Raw genomic sequence first — 26,275 nt, forward strand, 5'->3', positions numbered from 1 at the left:
GAACAGACCACTGCAGAATAACTGCTGACTGTGGGTTGGATGGACATTATCACAGCTTAGCTCCTGTTTTAGCTTGTGCTCTATCATTCTCCCATTTATCTTTCTTCTGCTCTGACCTATTTTTTCTTTTCTCCAGTATCCAACATACACACATACAAAATACAAAATGAATCCAAGAAATACATTTTAGTAGAGACAAAAACCACAGATCCCTCTTCTCACTACTAAACTTTGTCAGCCTGTATAGTGTTGTCATAGCGACTAGTGCCATAAACCAATCCTGTACATCCTGACTGGGAAGCTGAGAAAAAAACATTTAGAGATAACCTACTTTAGCGCTCATTATCTCATTTTAAGTTGTGGATTAAAATCAGGAATATGTGTATAGACATGATTTTTTTCAAGATCACTAAAAGAAGTCCTCACTGTCCCTTTAAAAACATTTCTGGATTTTTTCCCAACTGAGTCAGTAACTGTCAGGAATACAGGCATTCGTATTTGCTGTAGCAAGCCTCTAAATTTTATCCAGACTCCGGGTCTTTTGGGGTTAGATATTGTAGAATATAGTTAGGCGAAGATGTTGATTGGTTTATGGTTGATCCTATGGGAGGGCACTGAGATAAGAAATGATTGCCTTTCTGAAATCATCTGTCACCTTTGTTTGGCGTGGATGAGAGAAGCAGGGTGTATCTTTTGTTGACTGCTGTCTTCGTTAGATTTCATTTCACTTCATTTCACTTCATTTCACTTCATTTTCCACCACTTATTATGGTCCAGGTCGCGATGGCCGCAGTGCCATCAGCAAAGCCCAATGACCCCTGCCCCTGACCACTTCAACCAGCTCCTCTGGGGGATACCAAGGCATTCCCAGGCCGGTCAGGTGATATAATCTTTCCACCCTGTCCTAGTCTACCCTGGGGTTTCCTCCCAGTTGAACATGCCCGAAACACCTCCCCAGGGAGGTGTCCAGGAGGCATCCTCATCAGATGCCCGAAGCACCTCATCTGGCTCCTCTGGATGCAGAGGAGCAGCAGCTCTACTCCGAGCCTCTCCCACGTGTCTGAGCTCTGAACCCTGTCCCGAAGGCTGAGCCCAGACACCCTGCAGAGAAAACTCATTTCAGCTGCTTGTATCTGCGATCTTGTTCTTTCAATCACTACCCACAGCTTGTGATCATAGGTGAGGGTGGGAACGTAGATTTACCGGTAAATTGAGAGCCTTGCCTTCTGGCTCAGCTCTCTCTTCATCACAACAGACCGTTATAGTAAGATAAGATAAGATAAGATAAGATAAGATAAGATATACTTTATTGATCCCTGAAGGGAAATTCATGTTGTTTGGCCTCTCTTCCAAGCAAAGAATTGTACACTCTGATGGCTGCAGGGAGGAACGATCTTCGTTGTCTCTCGGTCCTGCAGCACACAGAGGTAAGACGTCCCCTGCTGCTTTTTCTCTGGACTATGATGGTGTGAATAATGATAATAATGGTGTGATAGTGTCCGCATTACTGTCGATGCCGCCCCAATCCTTCTGTCAATCTCTCCCTCCATTTTCTCCTCACTCATGAACAAGACCCCGAGATACTTGAACTCCTCCACTTGGGGCAAAGACTCTCTCCCGACCTGGAGTGGGCAGTCCACCCTATTCCAACTGAGAACCATGGCCTCAAACTTAGAGGTGCTGATCTTTATCCCGGCTGCAAACCGCCCCAGTGCTAGCTGGAGGTCAGTGTTCAATGAGGCCAGCAGGACCACATCATCCGCAAAAAGCAGAGATGGGATCCTGAGACCCCGAACCTGACTCCCTCCACCACTTAACTGCGCCTAGAAATCCTGTCCACTAAAGTAATGAACATAGTCGGTGACAAAAGGCAGCTCTGGCGAAGTCCAACCCTAACTGGGAACAAGTTTGACTTATTGTTGGCAATACGGACCAAGCTCTCACTCCAGAAATACAGAGACTAAACAGCCTGTAACAACGGGCCATCGACTCCATATTCATGAAGCACACCCCACAAGATACCTCGGGGGGTGGAGCCAACCATGCCCTGTAAGACTCCTTCTTTAGCTTTGGCACCCTCCACCTCTGGTGTCCATCAACACATCGGGGGATTACTGCCGCGACAAGCACCAGCCGCCTTGCGCCCACAACTCCCGACAGCTGCCTTGGCAATGGCACACCTGAACATGATCCATTCGGATTCCATGTCCCTGGCCACCCCTGGGATGCAGTCAAAGCTCTGCCAGAAGTGTGAGCTGAAGACCATCGGGACGGTGTCCTCAGCTTGGCGTTCCCAGCAAACCTTCACTCTTTGTTGGATCATTGTTGAATATCATTTTTCACTTCACCACTAAATTGTAATCAGTTTATTATTGTTTGCATCAATAAAAAGTTTTAAAAAAATCTGATTTAGCAAGTTGGACACATTACTAGGCCCAACCTCAGCCTCTCAGTAACTTTTTTGTTCTTTGAAGTCAAATAAAAATACCTCAGGACCATCATCAGAACCTACTTTGACAAGATTTCTAGACTCCAAATCCTGAAATGTGGTCTCAGTGGTAATGCTGTGGACCAGTGATGTATTGATTGATTGATGAAGATTAAATGTGCTCTGAATTGTTTGCTCATTTGATTCATAGTACACAGTCGACTTTGCATTCAATAATGTTGTGTCAAACAAGATCATTTTTTAAAACCTCATTCAAGTTGATAAAAAGAAAAGAAAAAAAATTCAGGAAGGTTTTATACCGCAGGAGAGTTAAAGGTCCCATATTCTGCTCCTTTTCTGCAGTTTAATATGTATCATTGATGTTTTCATGAAATGGTAGTAACAGGTTTTGGTCCAAAAAGCCAATAAATCAAGCACAGCAGCATTGTTTCCAGGCTCTCATAGCCCCTCTGTTCAGAACACTCTGATTTATTGGGAGTGACCTTCATATGTAAATGAGCCACTGCTGACACCGCCGCGCTCTTCCACATCTCTGAGAGCGACGCCACAAGCTCCGAGTGCACAATGTTTAGAAAACAGTGAAGCTCATTTACCCTAACATTACAGACTAAAACAGCTGGCTAACTACAGCTAAAGTTAGCATCCTGAAGCTAACACAGAGACAAGGGGGACACTGAGGAAAAGCTCTTACATCTGCTCCACAGCACACAGCATTTAAAATACTCACATTTCCAGGGTCAGAGGTTTGTTGGAGGATGGTTGGTAACGCCTGGATTCAAGACCAGTCTATTCTCTAGCTCTCTGTTGTACTGTCCAAGTTGGAAAAGCAGTCGGCCGTGAAGGGACTAGCACACACATGCACAGTTTTACTGGATGTAGCTGGAGCATTTCCTTCGTAAATGAACGCCCCGATGTTCGGCCAAGATTATCTTCTAGTGTGAGCGGTTGACAGATGAATCTTTAACCCCACGATCGTCTCACAGACTTGTTGGAGCCGCCCCGATAATTTTCAAACATGTTTGATATTTATCTGGATGATTACAACATTCATTCTCACTGAGGATGACAGCAGCCGAGAGAGAGAGAGAGAGAGAGGGAGAGACCCCTTACAAGAGACCGGACAACAGACAACAAACGCAGGCTAAAAATGAAAGGCTGCACGCAGTCAGCTGACTGCACACTCCTCTGGCCCACTCCAGCCAGTTCAATAATGGCTTTAAAAATAACACATAACCACGCCATTTTCATACAGTGGCAAACTGTTGTTTTATCAGTGATCGGTGTGAGATCACGCCATTATTGGCTGATACAGCAACAGTTTCACCTCTGTCCCTCTGCATGCGCGTAATGGATGAAAGGCACCGCTGCAGACAGCTCCTCTTCTCTCTCCTCCTGTCCCACCAGTGCGCTACAAACCTCAGATCAAACAACTGAGCACGTGTGGTCCATCACTCTCTCTGGTCAAATAATCTTGGTGAAATCATGTAGTGTGTGCTGGTCAGTATTTTTCAAATCTTGTTGTTAGAGCGTGCTTAAGATTTAAGAGAAGATGATCTGTGAAGATTCTCCTTATGTGTGAGATACAACCCGATTTCAGAATCTTTTAAGATTTGTAAAATCCTGTAGTGTGAGCCAGGCTTTAGTCTTGTCTTCTTCTTAGATGGGAAGCTTGTGCATGGAACTATGTGGTTGTTTACAGCCAAAAACAGCCACACTCCTCTCCCCGCATCTGGAGAGATTTCTCTCCAGATGCAAGGAGAGGAGTGGGCGGGGAGGGGGAGAGGGGGGTTTTTGCTCCGGTGGACCAATCAGGTCAGACTTGCTCCTGAATATTCAAAAAAGGGACTCACTAACGTCTGCAGAAGTTTTAAACAGCTCGTTTTAGGTCAGGATTTTTTTATTAACAAGAACTACTAAGCACAGGTTTTGTCATTAAATACCACATTTAGTGGGCTGGGAGGAAAACCAAAGACCCACAAATTTCACTAAAAGACTTAATAAAGTCATTTTTGCAGAATATGGGACCTTTAACTACCTCCTGTTTGACAACGTGTATATGTCTATGGTTTTTCGTTCTTTGTTTTTTGTTTTTTTTTTCACTTGAAGTGAGATGATCTGGGATGGCAGCCCAGACTAAACAGAAAACCTGTTTAACTCAACCCGAGGAGCAAACCGTAAACAAAAACACCAACTTATTGCCACAACCTTGATTACTTCCTGCAGAAGAAATACGTTTTATGCCCTTTGTTTCTGAGCTATCTGATTCTGATGATAAAGATACAAAAAAAAGTCTTCAGAAAAATTCAAACTGACACGAGGAGAATGTGAACTATCCTGCAATCAACAACGCTAAGTTGTTTTCACAAACGGTAAATGGCACAGAGGCCAGTGATGGGTGTGAGTCTCCTCCTTCATGTAGATAAGGCAGGAGAATGAAGGCTTCCTGATATAAATAAGTCACCCTGTCTCTCAGGACATCACTCCAGACTTAGAGGAAACACCCTGAACAAGGTAAGACAGCGAGAGGAGGAGGGAGCTGCAGTCATGGGACATTAGTGTTTACTGCCATGAGATCAGGCTCCTGTTGCAGCAAGTTTGGATGAAATCTAACACTGGGTTTGTCATTTCCTCTTTACACTTTCTCTGAATTTTAGCCTTACTGGTCACAGGCACAATGGCAGGTTGGTGCATCATCACCATCATCATCCATGCAGCCTAAGCTGTCGACTCAATGGGCTCATTAACTGATAATGTCACATAATGTTCAGATGCTCGTTTTCAGCAGGAGTTCTTGAAAGCCCACAACGCCTACAGGAAGAGGCACAGTGCCCCGCCGCTGGAATACAACGATGAGCTGAACGCCACTGCACAGAGTTGGGCCAATCACCTGCTGGCTTCAGGTGCCTTTGGGCACAGCAACACCAGGGATGGAGAGAACATCTACATGTCTGCAGGAATCAAACTGACAGGTAGACTCATCATCCAACCCCTCTTTCTTTTCAGCAAGCTGATTTATTTTTCTCACTCTAAAACAAGAACTTTAAAGATAAAACTCAAGTTTTACAGGAGCAAAGAAGCTAGCTGGAACATACTCAGAGGTTTCCTGTGATGTAACTTCATGACTCCTCTCTAATTATTCTGGATTATGTTAGAGAAGCTGCCCATCTGACTGTCTCTGCTCTGAAACACAGATCTTTTTTTGTATCAATGCATTTAAACTATTTCCCTGTGAGGCTGAAAGATGAAAAAAAGATCATCTATCCTCAAAAAGTCTTGATATCATCTTTTTAAAAATGTGTTTCCTCATTCACTGCAGGTCGAGATGCCGTAGACGCCTGGTTCAGTGAGATCCAGGATTACAACTTTTCCTACCCCGGGTTCTCTGGAAGTACAGGTGAACTCACCCCACCTCCTGGCTTTAAAACAGATTAAACAGATTAAACAGGTTATACATTTGTCAGCCTGACTTCTAAAATGAATCATCACGCAGAGTTCCTGTGAAAAGATTGTAGCTGGTGAAGAAATAAACTGATAATGAAAGTAATGCTTTTTTAGGACCAACAAAACAACTAAAACTATCATAGTGAAAATGGACCATATCTTTTTTCTTAATTAATGTTTTTTACAATGTACACATTAAACAAACTGATACAAGACAACAGCACAAAACCCATAAAAAGAAACCAAATCGATACGTTTGAAAAACAAAGAAAGAAAAAATGATTACATAAAAGTACCCTTGTTGACAACACATCAAAAAATCAAACTCAACCTTCATAATTTCATTTTTCTTCATTTTATTATTATCATTTTTTTTGTTTTTGTTTTTGTTTTTAATTTCTATGAAGAGACGCTACATGCCTTGTTTAACCCTCTAGCATTGAACCTGGTATTTTGCGCTCACTGCACTTTCTTTTTTTGTGACAATTTTAGCTGTGTTCATGCTGCTGGGCTGAAATTTTCCAAGGATTGGTGTTATCATTCCAACTTTAATTTCTCAATTTCAGCACCTCAAATTTATCAAAACATATGGTTTATTTCAAAAACTACCTCTCTTCATGAAAGTGCCCAAATGTGCCCAATCTACGTCCATTCAAACCATGTTTTCATTCCATGTAGGATCTCCAGACAAACACAGCAGAAAAAGTAGTAAAAATATCATGAAGCCACAAAAAGTTTGGTGTCCATGACCAACAAATTAGCCACACAAAGTAATGATCCACTCCAAATACAAAGATGATGAAAAAGAGACAAAACAAATGACAAGAAACAGACAAAGAACAGAGAGCTGATGCAAAAGGCAGCCATAGCCAACAGGGCGGCGCCTAGCAAGTTTGACGTGTAATTTCATTCTAAAGTTAGCTAATTATCTTCACCACAGCCAGCCAGCAGGGGGAGTTCTCAATCTTTTTGAGATCATTTGTTTGCATCAGTCGGTGAACAGTCTATGGCTCTGACCTTTGTGAGGATCCAACATGTTTAGGTCCCAGATGGATGAAGCGTTCACAGCCTGTTTCCTCCTGCAGGTCACTTCACTCAGGTGGTGTGGAAGTCGACCACTGAGCTGGGTGTGGGCATGGCCACTGATGGATACAGGGCGTATGTAGTGGGCCAGTACAGGCCTCCTGGAAACATGAACATGCCAGGATACTTTGCCAAAAACGTCCTCCAAGCAGGTAAGACGTGATCTGGATTATGATTGATTTACTGTTTACACAGAAGATTAACGCTCCATCAACAAACTCAGTGGAGAACAAATGATTTAAGAAACTAAGATTTTCTGTCTTGTTTTTGAAAAAACAGTCAGAATTCATTACATTTAAACTGTGAAGGAAAAAAGTTCCCATCAGCTGTTTGAGGTCTGCATGATTCAAGTATAAAATGCAGAAATGAAAATCAAACATTTCAAACCAAAGTTGAACAAAACACCACTTAATAACTGACTGACTTATTCTTATTACCAGCTGCTGACTGCCTCTTCTTTTCATACTCCATCAGTTACTATGTTTGCTGTCACTTTCCAGAGTAAAAGCTTCACACTTTACAACTGACAGGGAACCTGGTGGAGGAGGAGGAGGAGGAGGAGGAGGAGGAGGAAGAACAGCAGGAGGAGGGACAGGAGGAGGAGGAGGAGGAGGAGGAGGAGGAAGAGGAAGAGGGAGGAGAGGAGGAGGGAGAGGAGGATGGAGAGGAGGAGGAGGAAGAAGAGCAGGAGGAGGAGGAGGAAGAGGCAGTAGAGGAGGAGGGAGAGGATGAGGGGGAGGAGGCAGAAGAGCAGGAGGAGGAAGAGGATTAAGCTGGAAGAAAACCTGCTCACTGCTGTAGAAGATCTGGACCAAACCACAGACCTCTGCATACAACCACATAAACTTGCTGGAAACTCAAGCTGTGCATGCTATGAAAAATAATAACAATAAAACACCATGACGTAAAAAATCTCTCCTTTTACACGGTTTCAATAGGTGTGTGGAATAAATGTTTGTGTTTCAAAATGTTTGGGAGAAAGCAAGAAATCAGAATAATAACCATTATCTTATTTTAGAGATCGTAACAGTAAGTCACACCATGGAGCACACGTACCTGGGCCTGGTAATTACTGGCTCAGGACCCCAATTAACAAGAGAAGCATGAGATTTACCAACCACCCGATACAAACACAGAGTTTATCTGGAACAGCAGCGTTTCTGAGCCCAGAAGAAAACACCACACTACAGGAAAAAAGATCTGCTTTTTCAAAATTAAGACCACAATAATGAGAAATATTACCATCAGTGGAAGTTGGAAACGCAATCAACAACAGATTAGAATGTTTTAACTTATTAAAGACAGAGTTTAAATTAGGCAGATTATTTGGCAGTCATTAAAGAGCCTTTAAAGAGACAGACACCTACTCAAAACACACTATCTGATCATAAACAGGCTGATCTAGAAGATTCTGTCAGCCCAATATGTGACAGATTGTCCCTGCTGTGAAAGACAGTTAACAAGGTGTTATTTGGTAACAAAAAACATCCATGACCGTATAAATATGAATCAGTGTTGGAGTATTATTATTATTATTATTATTATTATTATTATTATTATTATTTTTTTTATTTATTTATTTATTTATTTATTTATTTATTTATTTTTTATGTTAATACTCTTCTTGCTCTCAATATTTTTTTTGATCCCCTATTTGATCATTGGCTTTGGCAACATGTTTTGTTGTTATTTTCATTTCTTTGTCCTAACTGACCAGAAACAGCTGAACCAGTCCAAACAGCCCACAGAGCTCAGAGGATCCACTCAGATGGTTTTATTGTTTTATATTCCAAAGGTATTTACAGATAATTTAATCATATACACACACTTCATATAAAATAAGGTATTTACACAGTGCTGGTGATCGTTATTTGATATAAAGTCTTGGCATTGATCTTCCTCCTCCTCCTCCTCCTCCTGAGTCAGACTCTCACAGCTTGGTCGTGGTCTGGGGTCTTGGTGTGCGCTGAGTGCTGGTCTGAGCTGATGCCGTCGCTGTGGTCCTGCTCACAGCTGTCTTCTTCTTCTGACTGAATCAACATTAAACACAGTTAGTCAGAGTCCTGCAGGTTACAGCAGCTCTTCATCAGTTCACTGTGAAACCAGCTGCTCTCACCTGTTCCTCAGGAAGAGCTTTCCTGCTGGAGAATCTGGATCCACACATTTTTCCCTGTTGCCTGTCGTGATGAATCTGTGACAGGAACCAGAGAAAACCTGGTCAGAATCAAAACCTCTCAATGATCCAGGATCAAGACATGAGGGCACACTGCGTGGTTTTACTCACGTGATCTCTGTGCGAGGACAGAAGACACTGGGCTGATGTATGAAGGGCCCAGCCTTGATGATCTTTGAGTGGACCTTGCCCATAAACCAGCCTGAACACTTGCACCTTTCAGCCATGTCTGGTTGTCCTGTGTGAGGAAAAGACACAAAGACACTAAATATAAAAGATGATCATCTTCAGATCTTCAGAGCAGACAGAGAGCAGCAGGATGATTATCAGAGAGAGGACGGCTCCACACACACACACACAGATTTACACCCACTGAATCCGGAACTTTCTACGATCAGGAACACGTTTACACTTCACTAAAGATTCATTTCTGAATAACTCAGGATGTTATTCAACACAAGACTTCATGTCTCTGCTGCTCAAAGCTCACTATAACCTCATTTCATCACTTTGACTTTAAAGCTCTGCTCAGAAACTTTCAGCAAGTGTTGATTTTGGCGCCCCCTGTGGTCAGAGCGATGCATCTTATCTCTCTGATGAGTTTCTCTTGAACATTAAAAAGTGTTTTATTAAAAACATTTTGAGTGTTTTTTTAGTTTTAAAAATATTTTCTGTGCATTTTTTGTTCTTTTTTTGTTAAAGGTAAAAAACAATAATAAAGTAAAGATTAAATTTTTTAAAGCAGCGTTTAGATGAACATGTTTGGTTTAAAAGTAAGAATCAGAGTCAGAGTGAATCAGATAATCTGATGACAAAAATCCAGATGTCAGGTTATAAAATAATGTCTCACCTTGTGCACAGAGGACGAGCAGGCAGGAGAGGAAGGCGATGATGGTTATCTTCATGGTGTGTGTAGAAGTTTCTGGATCACACTCCTCTGTGTGTCTGTGTGTGTCTGTGTTCAGTCAGGACACTGATGGTGTTCAGCTCAGGACCGTCTCTGTCTTTTATACACAGAGGGCGCCGCTGTGACTCATGATAACACAGTTTCACTTTCCAGTTTCCAGTTTTCCTTCAACATCCTGTTTCTTGTAATCTCAGACACTTCTTTGATCTGAGTTTCAGCTCCAGAGTCAGTCTGCAGGAGACGTCTCTGCTATAAGTATTAGTGTGTTTATGCTGAATGTGAAATGTTAATAAAAACAGGTTTTGATGGTTTGTGGTCAGTGCAGTGGATTGTGGAGCTTTGTGAGCTGATTGTGAAGAAGAAAAATGTAAATTAAAGTTTTTATTTCTTCCTCTTCACATCATGTTAGAATCTACATCCTTTCCTGATAATTTAAATAGTCTGATGTTTCAAGGCCTAGCTTTAGAAATCTTCGTCCCACTCACATTGCAGTCGTTAAATCCTCTGAATTACTCATAACTGGCCTGAAGGATATAAACTCAGAGTATATCAGATTATTTTAGATTTACAAAGTATAAACGTTTGTCTCAGAAACACAGCTGCTCCTCTGACAGAGAGCTGGACTCTGCTGAGAGTCTCATGAACACTGTTCATTGGTTTTCTTTGGGTCAGCACCATCCTTCACTCTGACAGCAGAGTCTAAAAATGTATTAATTAAACTTAAACTTTACAGCATTCAAAACAACTTTCATTTATGGAGCATGATGGAGTCCTTTTAGAGGAAACACTCACGTTTTTTTAAAGAAACCACCATCAGATTACTCAGACTCAGACAGAATAGAGAAGTGTGTTAAAGATGGTCTTCAGATTTCTGTGTGATGAAACGTTTCCTCAGTAGGACGTCTTGTGTCTCTTGCTCAGATTGCATCATGGTATATTTGTGTTCATGTGTTCATGATTATCTGGTAGCTCTGTTCTGCAGTGTCAGCACGTGTTCCTGTTTTATTATTCAAAGTAATTCTTCTACTGAAACAGGAACTGAAACCAAGAGGCAGAGGGACTTTTCCAGGTTCAAATGGGACCCCTCAGCCCTCGGATGTAAAGGGGAGGTGAGAGGGGGCTGCCAGAGGAAGCTGAAGGCTGGTTCATGGGAGGCTGATCTCTGAGGGGGTAAGGGGGGAAGAAACCAACAACTGTTTTTTCAGACTCAGACAGAATAGAGAAGTATGTTAAAGATCGTCTTCAGATTTCTGCGTGATCAAACGTTTCCTCAGTAGGACGTCTTGTGTCACTTGCTCAGATTGCATCATGGTATATTTGTGTTCATGTGTTCACGATTACCACATTTTCCACACTACAAGGCGCTTCGGAGAATAGGGCGCACCTTCAATGAATGGCCTATTTGAAAACTGTTTTCATACATAGGGCGCACCGCATTATAAGGTGCATAGAATAGAAGCTATAGTAGTGGCTGGGGTTGCGTTATGTATCCACTAGATGGAGCTGCGCTGAAGGGAATGTCAACAAAACAGTCAATAAGTCAGTCAAACTCAGGCTACATCCACACGGAGCCGCACATTTTCCTATCCAACTATTTTCTGTGCTGTTTTTAAAAAAAAAGTGTGCTGTAAAGACAAAGCCGTTTCTGCCGTCCACAAAAGTCGTTTCCAGAAATCAGTTCAAATGCCAGACCTTTGGGGGGCGCTGTATTGCTCTAACAATAAACAAGAGAAGAAGCCCGGGCCAGCCAGTGAGCTAATGTTAGCACTCAGCAGAATTCCCCTTAACAGGTTCTTACTGCTTACCGCTGTTACTCCGGCAACGCCCCCTAACTATGGTAGCCATGATTAATCAATATTGACCCATATATAAGGCACATCGGATTATAAGGCTTATTATAATTACTGTCGGCTTTTGAGAAAACTGAAGGCTTTTAGGTGCGCCTTATGGTGCGGAAAATACAGTATCTGTTTTTTTCAATCAAAAATCTTTTTTTTTTTTTTTTAATTCAAAATTATAGGAAAGATGCACCTCCAAAAAATGCTGATGGATTTGCCATAGATGAAATTGAATCACTGTCTTATAGACTTTAGTGTTTTAATTTTTGGTCCCATGTTTTTGTTTTTAAAAGAGTCGAGCCAACGATATATCAAGGACATTTTTACAAGACTGGCATAGAAATATGGAGTCAGATCAGTCCCTTTATTCCTAAGTGACATGAACCTGTATGGCATCCTCATCTGTAGTTATGTACATCAGCGCTGTCTTACCCCTGTCAGCGTCCTGTGACCCGAGATCTGGTGCAGTTTTGGTCCAGACGAAAGTAGTCCGGGAACATGGCTGGGGTCACGAAAATAAAGCGTTTTTCCTCTCAAAGCAATTTGTGTTCAAAAGAGTGATAAATTTGCATCACAAAACTGCAAACCGGAAAAAAGTCAGACTCCGTTATCACTTGGCACTACTTTCTGGTGCGTATCACTGAGCCCCGCGGTGCATCCAGCTGCCTGGCGCGCGTTGTCATCGTCATAACAACTTAAAAAAGTTAACAATAACATGTCTGACTACGACACTGATGAAGATGACATTACATTTAGCACAGAGCCAAGGGGATATCTTTATGAACCTGAATATACTAATGCTGAAATTCGTCAGATGGAGTTAGAACGGGTAGAAAGAGAGACAAGGCACAGTCATGTCGCTCCTGGAGCCACACATCACGTGAAAGAGAGAGTGACAGACATATGGGGGTGCACTTGTCAGAAGTACGAAGTCATGCCGAAAGAGGTGGAGTGGTAGAATAGAATAGAATAGAATAGAATAGAATAGAATAGAAAATACTTTATTTATCCCCGAGGGGAAATTCAGGAGTCACAGCAGCATTTAAGAAAACAAAAGTAAGAAAGTGTATAGAAAATGCAAAAAGGTCTATGAGAAAATAGATGACGACATCCCATCCACCACTCTCCAGCCCAGCCAGTCTCCACCTCCACAGGGTCCAGGACTGAGCCTCCCCAGCAGTCTGTTCAGTCTCTGTCTGTTTCCCAAAGCCCAGGTACCTTGCCTTGCCTTTGAAGGCAGTGCCTCCGAAGCCACTTCCTTCCAATCCAAGTGTCCTGCCTCTGCTCAAAAGGAGATGCTAATGGAACAGCCTACAAAGGCATATTTTACCATCAGATTCCTGTCACAGTTTTTTGTGTAATTGGAGTCACATTGTCTTACATAACACGTGTTGCACTGTGGACAGTGCTTAGAAAGTTAAAAACAAACATGGGAGTAGACCGTATGCTCAAGCGGCCACAAATATTGTCATGGCTTGCCACTTTTGTATGCTTTTTGCTTTTTTATTGTCACATCATTGACACTCTGCAGGTGCAGTTTCTCAGTAATTATAGTTACGTGAGTGACACACAAAAGAGTCAAGTGTTGGACATGGTATAAGTTGTTATTTTCAGAGGAGTATTTTGTTGCCTACATTTGAATTGGAATTTACCACGCGCCTCCACTGGAGTGTCTCTCTCTCTGGTGCGTCTTTTCCTTCCATTTTTTCCTTTTTCGTAGATTCACGCGTTGCATGTTGGGTATTTATAGCCATGGCAAGGCAGCCAAGGATACACCTGTGTATCCTTGGTCAATTCGCCACATGCTAACCAAACGGAGGACATATGCCTCCGGAGGACATGAACATTGGAACAGCACTTGGGCAGCATCTGATGATGTGGATGCCTGCCCTCGCCCACCCCACGCCCACATCAGACCAAGGCAAGGCAAGGTACCTGGGCTTTGGGAAACAGCCTCTGTCTCCTGGATCCTGTCTGCTCACAGCAGGCGAAACTCCTCCAATGTGGCGCCTGTTTCCGATGTCAGCTCAGTCAGCCACGTCCGTGAACAGCACGATGCCGCTGGGCTAGCACGGCTAGCTCGTCCATCTCACCGGAGGTAGACCCCACTTTCCCTCCTCCTCCTCACCTTAAGGGAAATCATCGTGCCTTACACTAGTTAGCATTGACATGCTACAGGCTGCTAACAGCCAATTTCACATGTAAACAATGCAGCCATGGTTACATGTAGGATCTCCAGACAAACACAGGAGAAAAAAGTAGTAAAAATATCACTGAAGCCACAAGAAGTTTGGTGTCCATGACCAACAATGAACCACACAAAGTGATGATCCACTCCAAATACAAAGATTACGAAAAAGAGACGAAAAAATTACATGAAACAGACAAAGAAGAGAGAGCTGCTGCAACAGGCAGCTACTTGGGCAGCGCCGAGCAACCAAAAAAAAACAACAAAAAGTAAAATATGTAGAAACAAGTTAAAAAAATAAATAACAAGTAGAGAAATAGAACCATAGATAAAAGTGGAATAATCATAACAGGTCAGTGACTGGTGGCAATAAATAGGCTTACAAAAATATATTAATATACAAGCATTATATATCAATTCAAGGAAAGAATGAATTGGATTGTTTGTTAAGCAGAGAGATGGATGTTGGGAGAAAAGAGAGCTTATATCGATTTGTTTTGTGTTTGTTTGCTCTGTATCGTCTCCCTGAAGGCAGAAGTTCATATTCCGGAGAAAGAATATGGGAAGAATCATTCAGAACTTTCTTTGCCTGTTTAAGGACGACACTGTCAAAGACAGACTGGAGAGAAGGGTGGTCTTTCTGACCTATCACCTTCATAGCTGATTTCATCAGTCCACTGATTTTTGATTTACTCTGGATGGATAATGTGCCAAACCAAGCTGCCAATCCATATCTCAACAGACTCTCGAAGATGGCATTATAGAAAATCAAATTCAACTCCACTCATGTTTGTAGTCGCTTAATTGAACTTTTCCATCAGTGACTGTTATTCTCTGCTCACTTCTGGATCATTTCACCGATAGATAGATCAGAGATACGAGCTGAAAAGCAGAGTTTGTGGACATCAAGTCAGTAACATGAGAGAGGAGGGTGAGCCGTCACAAAAGGCCCATGTGTCCTTTGAATTTTCTGGTTTTCATCCTGGATTGTTTGTCACTCAGTTGTTGCTTCTCTGCCACCTTACTTCTGTGCACTTTTTTCCCCTGTGCCTTGAGGGTCCTCGTGACAACGACCCCCTCAGAGATCAGCCTCCCATGAACCAGCCTTCAGCTTCCTCTGGCAGCCCCCTCCCACTTCCCCTCTACTTCCGAGGGCTGAGGGTTCCCATTTGGACCTGGAAAAGTCCCTCTGCCTCTTGGTTTCACTTCCTGTTTCAGTAGAAGAATTACTTTGAATAATAAAACATGAACACATGCTGACACTGCAGAATAGAACTACCAGATAATCGTGAACACATGAACACTAATATACCATGATGCAATCTGAGCAAGAGACACAAGACGTCCTACTGAGGAAACGTTTGATTACACAGAAATCTGAAGATGATCTTTAACACACTTCTGTATTCTGTCTGAGTCTGAGTAATCTGATGGTGGTTTCTTTAAAAACGTGAGTGTTTCCTCTAAAAGGACTCCATCATGCTCCATAAATGAAAGTTGTTTTGAATGCTGTAAAGTTTAAGTTTAATTAATACATTTTTAGACTCTGCTGTCAGAGTGAAGGATGGTGCTGACCCAAAGAAAACCAATGAACAGTGTTTATGAGACTCTCAGCAGAGTCCAGCTCTCTGTCAGAGGAGCAGCTGTGTGTCTGAGACAAACTGCAGGGACAGGAAACGTTTACACTTTGTCAATCTAAAATAATCTGATATACTCTGAGTTTATATCCTTCAGGCCAGTTATGAGTTATTCAGAGGATTTAATGGCTGTAACAGAGTGGAATGAAGTCACAAAACCCAGAAAGAAAATGGATCTGTCATGGTTCCTCCCTCACTCCCTAGTGTTTCAGTTGTTTTCCCCTCCCTTGTGTGTGTAGTTTTTTTTTCCCCTGGTCTGTCTGTCTGTCAGGGCGTGGCTTCCTGCACTCTCTGGTTGCCTGTCTCCTCCACACCTGCAACTCATCCACCTATCAAGCTCCTGCAGTATATATAGCCCTGCTCCTCGACCAGTCTTCGCCTGAGTGTTCAGTGCAACTCGTGGTACCAGCTTTAGTCTAAGAATTTTTCAAGAGAAACTTTTTGCATTCTTCCTGAGATCAACTCTGTTGCTAACTCCTGGTTTTCATTTTTTGTCTCAGGATCTCACCTCACCCTGGATTGAAGTTTGTTCTGGCCCACCTGCCCTGCTCCACCAAAACCTCAACCTCAGATCCTTTTGCCTCAATAAAACTGGAATTCAGTCTTCAGAATTGCTGTCTGATTTTTTGGGTCCTGGAAAGATACCTTTTGACAGAACACTCAGGCCAACATGGACCCAACAGAACAGGATCAGGAGACTGACACCTATACAGCATTAGTCAGTCAAGGAAGATTACTGGGACAACATGAACAGGCTCTTCGGAATCTCACTGAGAATAACCAAACTCTGGTAACTCAGATTGCACAATTAACTGCTCAAGTTGCCATGTTAACTTCTCATCTCACCCAATCAGCTACACCTGCACAGGCCACCGGGCCCGTGCCTCCTCCTCCCCCAGTGGCTCCTCCAAGCAGAGAATCTTATGTTCCTGACCCTGAACCTTTCTCAGGCGAATTGGATAAATGCAGGGGTTTTCTGCTCCAGTGCTCCTTGGTGTTCAAACAGCGGCCTCAGACTTTCCCTTCAGATCAATCTAAGGTATACTACATCTTGGGATTATTGAGAGGGAGGGCCTTGGCTTGGGCAGAAGCAGTAAATTCCAACCAGTCTGTGGTCAACCTGTCCGTTGAGGATTTTACTGCTATGATGAAATCAGTCTTTGACCATCCAGATCACAGTGGAAATGCTGCTAAACGTTTGTTAAATCTTCGCCAGGGATCTAGGAGTGTGGCTGATTATTCTGTGGAGTTCAGAACTCTGGCGGCTGATTCCAAGTGGAATGACGAGGCCCTACGAGGAGTGTTTGTAAAGGGGCTCAATGAAAGTTTAAAGGATGAACTGGCTTCTCGTGATGAACCTACTGACCTAGATTCTCTTGTTTCTCTCGCTATCAGGCTTGATAATCGTCAGCGAGAACGGCAAAGGGAGAGGGCTGGACGATCAAACCAGTCAGGTGCCTCTCGCTCCTCCACACCTCATCTCTCAAGGGCAGTAGTTCAAACTTCTCCAGTAGCCCAAGCAGCAGCTTCTCTTCCTGAAGAGGAACCCATGCAATTGGGTCGAGCTCGCTTAACTCCAGCAGAGCGACTCCGTAGAATAAGTTCGGGTGAGTGCCTTTACTGTGGAAAATCAGGTCACTTTATCGCTTCCTGTCCAGTGCGCCCAAAAGACCAGGCTCACCAGTAGTAGTGGGGTCATTGGTGAGCCAAACTGTTTCCCCATCTCCAAGTAAACCAAGGATGCAAGTTCAAGCCACCCTTTGTCATGGACAGTTTTCCCTGCCTCTCCAAGCTTTGATTGATTCAGGTGCTGAAGACAGCTTTTTAGATAAAGAGGTAGCCCTTCAGTGTGGGATCCCCTGTGAACGCTTACATGCCCCCATCAGGGCCAGTGCACTTAATGGTAGTTTTTTGGCCAATGTAACCCACCGCACAGTTTCTGTACCCCTGGTTTTGTCTGGCAATCACCGTGAAAGCATTCAGTTTTACATAATTACCTCCCCTGAATCTCCCCTTGTGCTTGGTCATCCCTGGTTGAGGAAACACAATCCTCATATTGACTGGAGGGCTGGAAAAATTATAAGCTGGAGTCCTTTTTGCCACTCAACCTGTTTGCAGTCAGCTGTGCCCCCGGCAGAGGTCACTGTTGCTCCCACCAGCCAGGACACTCCTGATTTGTCCACTATTCCTCCTGAGTATCATGACCTGAAAAAGGTTTTCAGCAAAGACTTGGCCCTCACCTTGCCCCCACATCGCCCCTATGATTGTGCGATAGACTTGCTCCCAGGAGCTCCTCTCCCCACCAGTAGGCTTTACAACCTATCACGCCCTGAGAGGGAGTCTATGGAGAGGTATATAAAAGACTCACTGGCTGCAGGCCTGATTCAACCTTCCTCCTCCCCTGTTGGTGCAGGGTTCTTTTTTGTTTCTAAGAAAGATCGCACCCTTCGTCCCTGTATAGACTACAGAGGGCTCAATAACATCACGGTAAAGAACAAGTACCCTCTACCTCTCCTGAACTCAGCTTTCGAGCTTCTCCATGGTGCAACACACTTCAGTAAGCTCGACCTCAGAAATGCATATCACTTGGTGAGAATCAGAAGTGGTGATGAATGGAAAACAGCTTTTAACACACCCCTGGGACACTTTGAATACTTAGTCATGCCTTTCGGACTCACAAATGCCCCAGCAGTGTTTCAGGCTCTTGTGAACGATGTTCTGAGGGATTTCATTAACCGCTTTGTGTTTGTCTACCTTGATGATATTCTCATCTTCTCCCGAGACAGGTCTGAGCATGTTTCCCATGTCCGCCAGGTTCTCCAAAGGCTCCTGGAGAACAAGCTCTATGTGAAAGCGGAGAAATGTCAGTTTCACGTCAGTACCGTCAGCTTTTTGGGATTCATCATTGAGAGCGGGCAGGTGAGAACTGACCCTGAAAAGATCAGAGCAGTGGCAGAGTGGCCAGAACCCACTAACAGAAAACAGCTTCAAAGATTTTTGGGTTTTGCTAATTTTTACCGCCGCTTTATCAAGGATTATAGTAGGGTTGCAGCTCCACTCTCATACCTCACTTCCCCCAACATTCAGTTTTCCTGGACCACAGAGGCAAGACAGGCCTTCTCAAAGTTAAAAGAGCTTTTTACATCAGCTCCTGTTTTGGTCCAACCAGATCCCTCCCTCCAATTCACAGTTGAAGTGGATGCCTCTGACACTGGGGTAGGCGCTGTTCTCTCCCAGCGCTCTGGCCCTGACCAAAAGCTACATCCATGTGCTTTCTTCTCTCGTCGCCTCTCCCCAGCTGAATGTAACTATGATGTTGGAAACAGGGAGCTACTTGCGGTCAAACTAGCCTTGGAGGAATGGAGACACTGGCTTGAGGGGGCAGAACAACCTTTTGTGGTCTGGACAGACCATAAGAATCTAGCCTATATCCAAACAGCTAAACGTCTTAACTCCCGCCAGGCTCGTTGGGCACTGTTTTTTGGTCGCTTTAACTTCATTCTCACCTACAGACCTGGTTCCAGAAATGTCAAACCTGATGCTTTGTCCCGCCAGCACGTTTCTGAGGAATCACCCTCCAGCCCTGACACTATCCTCTCCCCCTCCAGTGTTGTGGTGGCAGCTGTTTCCTGGGAGATTGAATCTGTGGTGAGGGAGGCTCAAAAGAATCAACCAGCCCCAGGTAATAGCCCACCTAATTGCCTGTTTGTGCCTGATTCAGTTCGTTCCCAGGTTCTTCAGTGGGGACACAGTTCCCGGTTTGCCTGTCACCCAGGCATGAGTCGTACCTTGTCCCTTCTTAAGAGACATTTCTGGTGGCCTACCATGGATGCCGATACCCGTGCCTTTGTTGCAGCCTGCTCTGTTTGTGTTCAAGGAAAGTCCTCTCACCGCCCTCCAGCCGGCCTCTTACGCCCTCTGCCTGTCCCTTGTCGGCCCTGGTCCCACATCGCCCTAGATTTTGTTACTGGACTACCCCCTTCACAAGGTAATTCTGTCATTCTCACTATTGTTGACAGATTCTCAAAAGCAGTTCACTTTGTAGCTCTGCCCAAACTCCCATCAGCCCAAGAGACTGCGGACATCCTGGTTCTCCAGGTTTTTCGTCTTCATGGCATCCCCCTGGATATAGTCTCTGATCGAGGCCCTCAGTTTATATTGCAGGTTTGGAAAGCATTCTGTAAGGCACTTGGGGCTACTGTAAGTCTTTCCTCTGGCTTCCATCCACAGACAAATGGCCAGACAGAGAGGGCAAACCAAGATCTGGAAGCAGCCCTCCGATGTGTTACTGCTACCAATCCTTCTTCCTGGAGTTCCCACCTTTCCTGGATAGAATACGCCCATAACACCTTAACCAGTTCTGCCACAGGTTTGTCTCCATTTGAAGCATCTTTGGGTTATCAACCACCTTTGTTTCCCTCCCAGGAGGATGAGATAGCTGTTCCCTCTGTTCAAATGCACCTACGTCGCTGTCGAAAGATCTGGAAAGACACACGCTTGGCTCTACTTCGCTCTGCTGATCAGAACCGGCACATGGCTGACCGACACCAGACCCCAGCCCCAGAATACAGACCAGGTCAGAAAGTTTGGTTGTCTTCCAAAAATATTCCTTTGAAGAGTGAGTCTAAGAAGATGTCACCTCGTTACATTGGCCCATTTGTTGTGGACAAGATAATCAATCCATCTGCTGTGAAACTGAAGTTACCAAAAGCTATGAGAGTCCATCCCACCTTCCATGTTTCCCAGTTAAAACCAGTCTTTTCAAGCCCTCTCTGCCCTCCTTCCGATCCCCCTCCACCCGCCCGGATTGTTGATGACCACCCAGCCTTCTCTGTACGGCGCCTACTGGATGTACGTCGTCGTGGTAGAGGTTATCAGTACCTTGTAGACTGGGAGGGTTATGGACCAGAGGAGAGGTCTTGGGTACCTCGATGCTTCATTATGGATTCCCGGCTTGTCAGAGAGTTTCACAGGGCCCATCCTGATAAGCCTGGAGGGTCGCCAGGAGGCTCCCATTAAGGAGGGGGTACTGTCATGGTTCCTCCCTCACTCCCTAGTGTTTCAGTTGTTTTCCCCTCCCTTGTGTGTGTTGTTTTTTTTTCCCCTGGTCTGTCTGTCTGTCAGGGCGTGGCTTCCTGCACTCTCTGGTTGCCTGTCTCCTCCACACCTGCAACTCATCCACCTATCAAGCTCCTGCAGTATATATAGCCCTGCTCCTCGACCAGTCTTCGCCTGAGTGTTCAGTGCAACTCGTGGTACCAGCTTTAGTCTAAGAATTTTTCAAGAGAAACTTTTTGCATTCTTCCTGAGATCAACTCTGTTGCTAACTCCTGGTTTTCATTTTTTGTCTCAGGATCTCACCTCACCCTGGATTGAAGTTTGTTCTGGCCCACCTGCCCTGCTCCACCAAAACCTCAACCTCAGATCCTTTTGCCTCAATAAAACTGGAATTCAGTCTTCAGAATTGCTGTCTGATTTTTTGGGTCCTGGAAAGATACCTTTTGACAGGATCACACAAAAACATTACATCAGATTTGTATTTATTTATTTTTCAAACTTACACAGATGCTGTGTAAATTCTGAGTCTGACTTTCAGAGATTTTACAGCTATTGAGGGAGGTGCAAGGTGCTAGATCTGATGAAGAATCACTACAATGAGGATGGGGGCAAATTCAGAATCACTGGTAATGATACAATACCGTTGTTAGGAAAAAAAAACAAGCGTGAAATAGCTTCAAAGCTGCTGTAGTTATGGTCATTCTTGATATTGACTTGTTGCAGCATGTCTGTGTTTTTGACCCGTTTTGCCTTCGTGTGACCTTTAAATCCATTTCCTGTTGAGTAACCCTGATTCTGGGGATTTCCCTCATGGATCAGAGAGGAAGAGAAACTTGGGTTAGACCTTCAAGATGACAGTGGCACAGTCCTATGACAAGAGTCCAGCTGGAAGTCTTAAGGGCAAATGTTGATACAATTTATATAAAGCATCCCAACTATTTGTGCAACAAGTTGTAGATTTTATTATTTTTAACTTTTTTTATTTAGCTTCACAGAGACATACTGGACAAAACCATTAAGGAAAAATGATTGTCATATGTCAATTAACACCCCCTGTTCTACACAGTTGTATGAATCTGTAAAAATCTGTAAAAAGAAAAAAAAAAAAAAAGGGACGAAGACTGAAACCAAAACTGGATGGACCAGATCTTCAGGCCCTCAGGCTGAAAGACATGGCTCTGTGGTGGAAATTACTGCATTAAAACCATCATCTGTGAATAGGGCATCAATGCATCCATGAATTTAGATTCAGAGTCTACCTTTCATGAAGGAAAACATAAAAATAAACATGGTCCAGAAATGATTCCTGCCACAGCTGAAAGTGTGTTGGAAAGACTTGGTAGCGGAGACGGTCAGAGCCGCTGTCCCTGCAGCAGGAGAATGGACAGCGGGGCACATCGGAGGACATGAAGCGCGTCACCTTGTGGGCCAGCTCCCGGGACAGATTTAATCTGTTCCTTTGTCATTAATAGGGGAACAAAATGAAGAGACAGTTACACAGCTGGCTTATCCATTCAGAATACTTTTGATCCACCTACACTCCTGGTTTGTCATCACCAAATAGCAGAGCCTTTGGTGATATACTGTATACTCTCCCGGTGTCTCCACCTCATCCTCCTTACAATAATGTACTCCACCTTTTTAGATCACGTTAAAAATAAAGATTAAAACAGAGAAATATGGGAAATCACGGGTAAATCCTGAGTGACATACATTTATTTTGTCTCTTTTTTCTTCGTCTTTTCTCTCCCTCTTTTCTTTAAATTAAATGAAATGAGAGAACCAGATATATACTCAGTATCAGATGTTAAGGCTGTTTATTGTTTAATTGTAAGACGTGCATCAAACTTCCAGCTGCCGTCAGGTTAACTTTCCATTATGACAAACGGCTTTAATCTGACATCAGATGTGATAAGACAGTTAATATAGATACAAATGTAAATGCTGGTTCAAACGGTTAAATAGTGATTGCTGTGATTGTTTATTGCATTAAAATGTGTCTGACACTCTGGAAACCTGCCTCTGAGGCTTTATTGACATGAGCGCACATGTGCGCCTGTCACCAAATTACAGCTGCGCAGGGTGCGCTCCGCTTTGCGCCAAGAATAGACCAGGTGGGAGCTGGCGAGCTTTCAGTGCACTTTCTGCGCTGTTTTTGGCACAAAATTGTCACTGCGCCAACATGAACCTGCCGACACCCCCACGGTCAAGTCCCCCTGGCGCGCCGTCACGCCCATCTCTGTGCAGACAGTCTGCCAAATTGTCAAATTGGCAGCACAAGGCGGTGCGTCACACTAAATTAACACTGCACGGGGTGCGCCAGGCTTGCGCCCCCCTGTGCTGCCCCACAAAATCAGACTCCTGAGTGTTAATTCATTAATGATATCTTATTGTTTTTCTTTCACATAGATCCCAGATAGAACATAGATTTCAGATAGATCCCTGGCTCCTGTCCTGAAAGTGACCCGTCCCTGTGATTAACCTTGTGGTGTGTGTGACAGTTCCAGATCTGGTATTTCAGCCACAGATCTGACAATATGAAACAGTGGTTTGGAGAAAATGAAAACTGTTTCAAAGAGAAACACAAGTTGTTTTATATTCAGTAACAAGAACTTCACTCAACCAAACTGTTTTGGTTTATGATAAACTCTGATGTTAAGAAAGAAGAAATAAAAACTTCAATTTGCGTTTTTCTTCTTCACAATCAGCTCACAGAGCTCCACAATCCACCGCACTGACCACAAACCATCAAAACCTTTTTTTATTAACATTTTACATTCAGCATAAACACACTAATACTTAAAGCAGAGACGTCTCCTGCAGACTGACTCCGAAGCTGAAACTCAGATCAAAGAAGTGTCTGAGATTACAAGAAACAGGATGTTGAAGGAAAAAGGAAGAATCTGGGAAGCGAAAGTTCAACTGGAAAGTGAAACTGTGTTATCATGAGTCAGAGCGGCGCCCTCTGTGTATAAAAGACAGAGACGTTCCTGAGCTGAGCACCATCAGTGTCCTGACTGAACACAGACACATACAGACACACACAGAGGAGTGTGATCCAGAAACTTCTACACACACCATGAAGATAACCATCATCGCCTTCCTCTCCTGCCTGCTCGTCCTCTGTGCACAAGGTGAGACATTATTTACTTTTAAACCAAACATGTTCATCTAAACGCTGCTTTTGAAAATGAATCATCTTTTTTATTTTTTTAACCTTTAATAAAAAAAGAACAAAAAATGCACAGAAACATTTTTGGGTGGATAAAAACTAAACAGACACTAAAAATGTTTTTACTGAAACACTTTAATGTTCAAGACAAACTCATCAGAGAGAGCCGTCCTCTCTCTGATAATCATCCTGCTGCTCTCTGTCTGCTCTGAAGATCTGAAGATGATCATCTTTTATATTTAGTGTCTTTGTGTCTTTTCCTCACACAGGACAACCAGACATGGCTGAAAGGTGCAAGTGTTCAGGCTGGTTTATGGGCAAGGTCAACTCAAAGATCATCAAGGCCGGGCCCTTCATACACCAGCCCAGTGTCTTCTGTCCTCGCACAGAGATCACGTGAGTAAAACCACACAGTTTACCCACATGTCTTGATCCTGGATCATTGAGAGGTTTTGATTCTGACCAGGTTTTCTCTGGTTCCTGTCACAGATTCATCACGACAGGCAACAGGGAAAAATGTGTGGATCCAGATTCTCCAGCAGGAAAGCTCTTCCTGAGGAACAGGTGAGAGCAGCTGGTTTCACAGTGAACTGATGAAGAGCTGCTGTAACCTGCAGGACTCTGACTAACTGTGTTTAATGTTGATTCAGTCAGAAGAAGAAGACAGCTGTGAGCAGGACCACAGCGACGGCATCAGCTCAGACCAGCACTCAGAGCACACCAAGACCCCAGACCACGACCAAGCTGTGAGAGTCTGACTGAGGAGGAGGAGGAGAAGGAAGATCAATGCCAAGACTTTATATCAAATAACGATCACCAGCACTGTGTAAATATCTTATTTTATATGAAGTGTGTGTATATGATTAAATTATCTGTAAATATCTTTGGAATATAAAACAATAAAACCATCTGAGTGGATCCTCTGAGCTCTGTGGGCTGTTGTTGGTTCAGCTGTTTCTGGTCAGTTAGGACAAAGAAATAAAAAGAGGAGACATCAGAGGAGATGGGAAGAGAGGCTGATAAATGGTGTTTGTGGACATGTGTTGTTAAATGGTTAAATGTAGGAATTAGGAAGCTGTCCAATCAACCAATCACAGGACTTGAAGCCTGTGTCACTTCAACAGATCTTTCTGAGGTTTTCAGGCTGCCGACGTACATCTGTGTTGTGCTGGGACATATTAGCGTGGTGAACCAACTGTTTTAGGGTATTCTGCTTTATGATTATCTTTAATCAGTAAAACAAATGTAAAGTATAGTTTTATGTTCACAATCCAGGATTTAATCAGCACCAAAATTGATTATTTCTGGAAGCTGTTTCTCAGTATCAGTGTTCAGCCAACAAAGTTTAGTCAAAATCTTTTTATTGGGGCACAAACATGTATCCAAACAGCGCAGTTAGCAGGCAAATCTACAAAAGTGGGAGCCATACACAGACAGACAAAGAGAGTTGCTAACTGCTCATGGAAAGTTAATGAGGCATGGACCAACAGCAACAGCCTATGTTACCATTTTCTTTTTAAGTAAATGAAAATAACAAGGTAAACAAAAATCAAAACAAGAACAATAAACAAATTGTCCATGAAATAATCCCAAACCTCTCACTGCTAGTGATATAATAATTCCCTCAGACCCGTGAAAGATCTTGTTATGCATCTGAAAAAGAGAGATGGTGGAGCTGCATCTGGATCATGGTTTAATGTGAACAGAGTTCAGGAAAGTTCCACAAAGTTTCACTACACTGTGTGTTTGAATGTTGGAGTGAGAATCTGATTTTCTCTATCTTTAAGCAAGTGCCCCAGCCATTGTACATGCTGAGGAGGGGTAGCATCCCCCCATCTGAGAACTACGACAAGAGGAGAAACTTTAATTTAACGTTAATGATCCAGGACATGGTGTGATCCTGTCATCAGAGGTGTTCACAAAGAGCTGAGTCTTTAGCTGTGTGAAGGTAGAAAGAGACAGCAGATCATGGAGTTGTGTGTTTCAACAATATGCTGAGGACAGGGATGGTCACAAGACCAGCATCAGGATCATCATCACAGTTTTTGTGGTTTTTAATCGACATTCCTATCTATCTATCTATCTATCTATCTATCTATCTATCTATCTATCTATCTATCTATCTATCTATCTATCTATCTATCTATCTATCTATCTATCTATCTATCTATCTATCTATCTATCTATCTATCTATCTATCTATCTATCTATCTATCTATCTATCTATCTATCCAGAATGTGCACATGTGAAAAGCCAATAAGATGAGTGATGGCATTAAAAGTTATGATAAACAACAACAACAACAAAAACAAAAGCAAAGAATTAAAG

General features: G+C 43.3%; 1 protein-coding gene across 1 annotated transcript; it reads left to right on the plus strand.

Annotated features, from left to right (window-relative positions):
* Positions 1-5,123: 5,123 nt before the first annotated feature.
* LOC141790346 (Golgi-associated plant pathogenesis-related protein 1-like) lies at positions 5,124-7,136 on the plus strand. Its single transcript, XM_074670168.1, has 4 exons — positions 5,124-5,130; positions 5,218-5,418; positions 5,766-5,843; positions 6,976-7,136. The coding sequence occupies exons 1-4, from the start codon at positions 5,124-5,126 to the stop codon at positions 7,134-7,136; spliced, it is 447 nt and encodes a 148-aa protein (XP_074526269.1).
* The last annotated feature ends 19,139 nt before the right edge of the window (positions 7,137-26,275 follow it).

This window comes from Halichoeres trimaculatus, unplaced genomic scaffold, assembly GCF_033239565.1.
Source record: "Halichoeres trimaculatus isolate MK-OKI-2021-1 unplaced genomic scaffold, fHalTri1.1 fHalTri1_scaffold_5, whole genome shotgun sequence".
Lineage (NCBI taxonomy): Eukaryota > Metazoa > Chordata > Actinopteri > Labriformes > Labridae > Halichoeres > Halichoeres trimaculatus.

What these genes read in the sequence shown, in the direction of transcription:
- LOC141790346 (XM_074670168.1), top strand. An exon ending in TGCAGGAATCAAACTGACAG is followed by an intron (nt 5,419 to 5,765) that starts GTAGACTCATCA and finishes CATTCACTGCAG; the next exon opens with GTCGAGATGCCGTAGACGCC. An exon ending in CGGGTTCTCTGGAAGTACAG is followed by an intron (nt 5,844 to 6,975) that starts GTGAACTCACCC and finishes TTCCTCCTGCAG; the next exon opens with GTCACTTCACTCAGGTGGTG.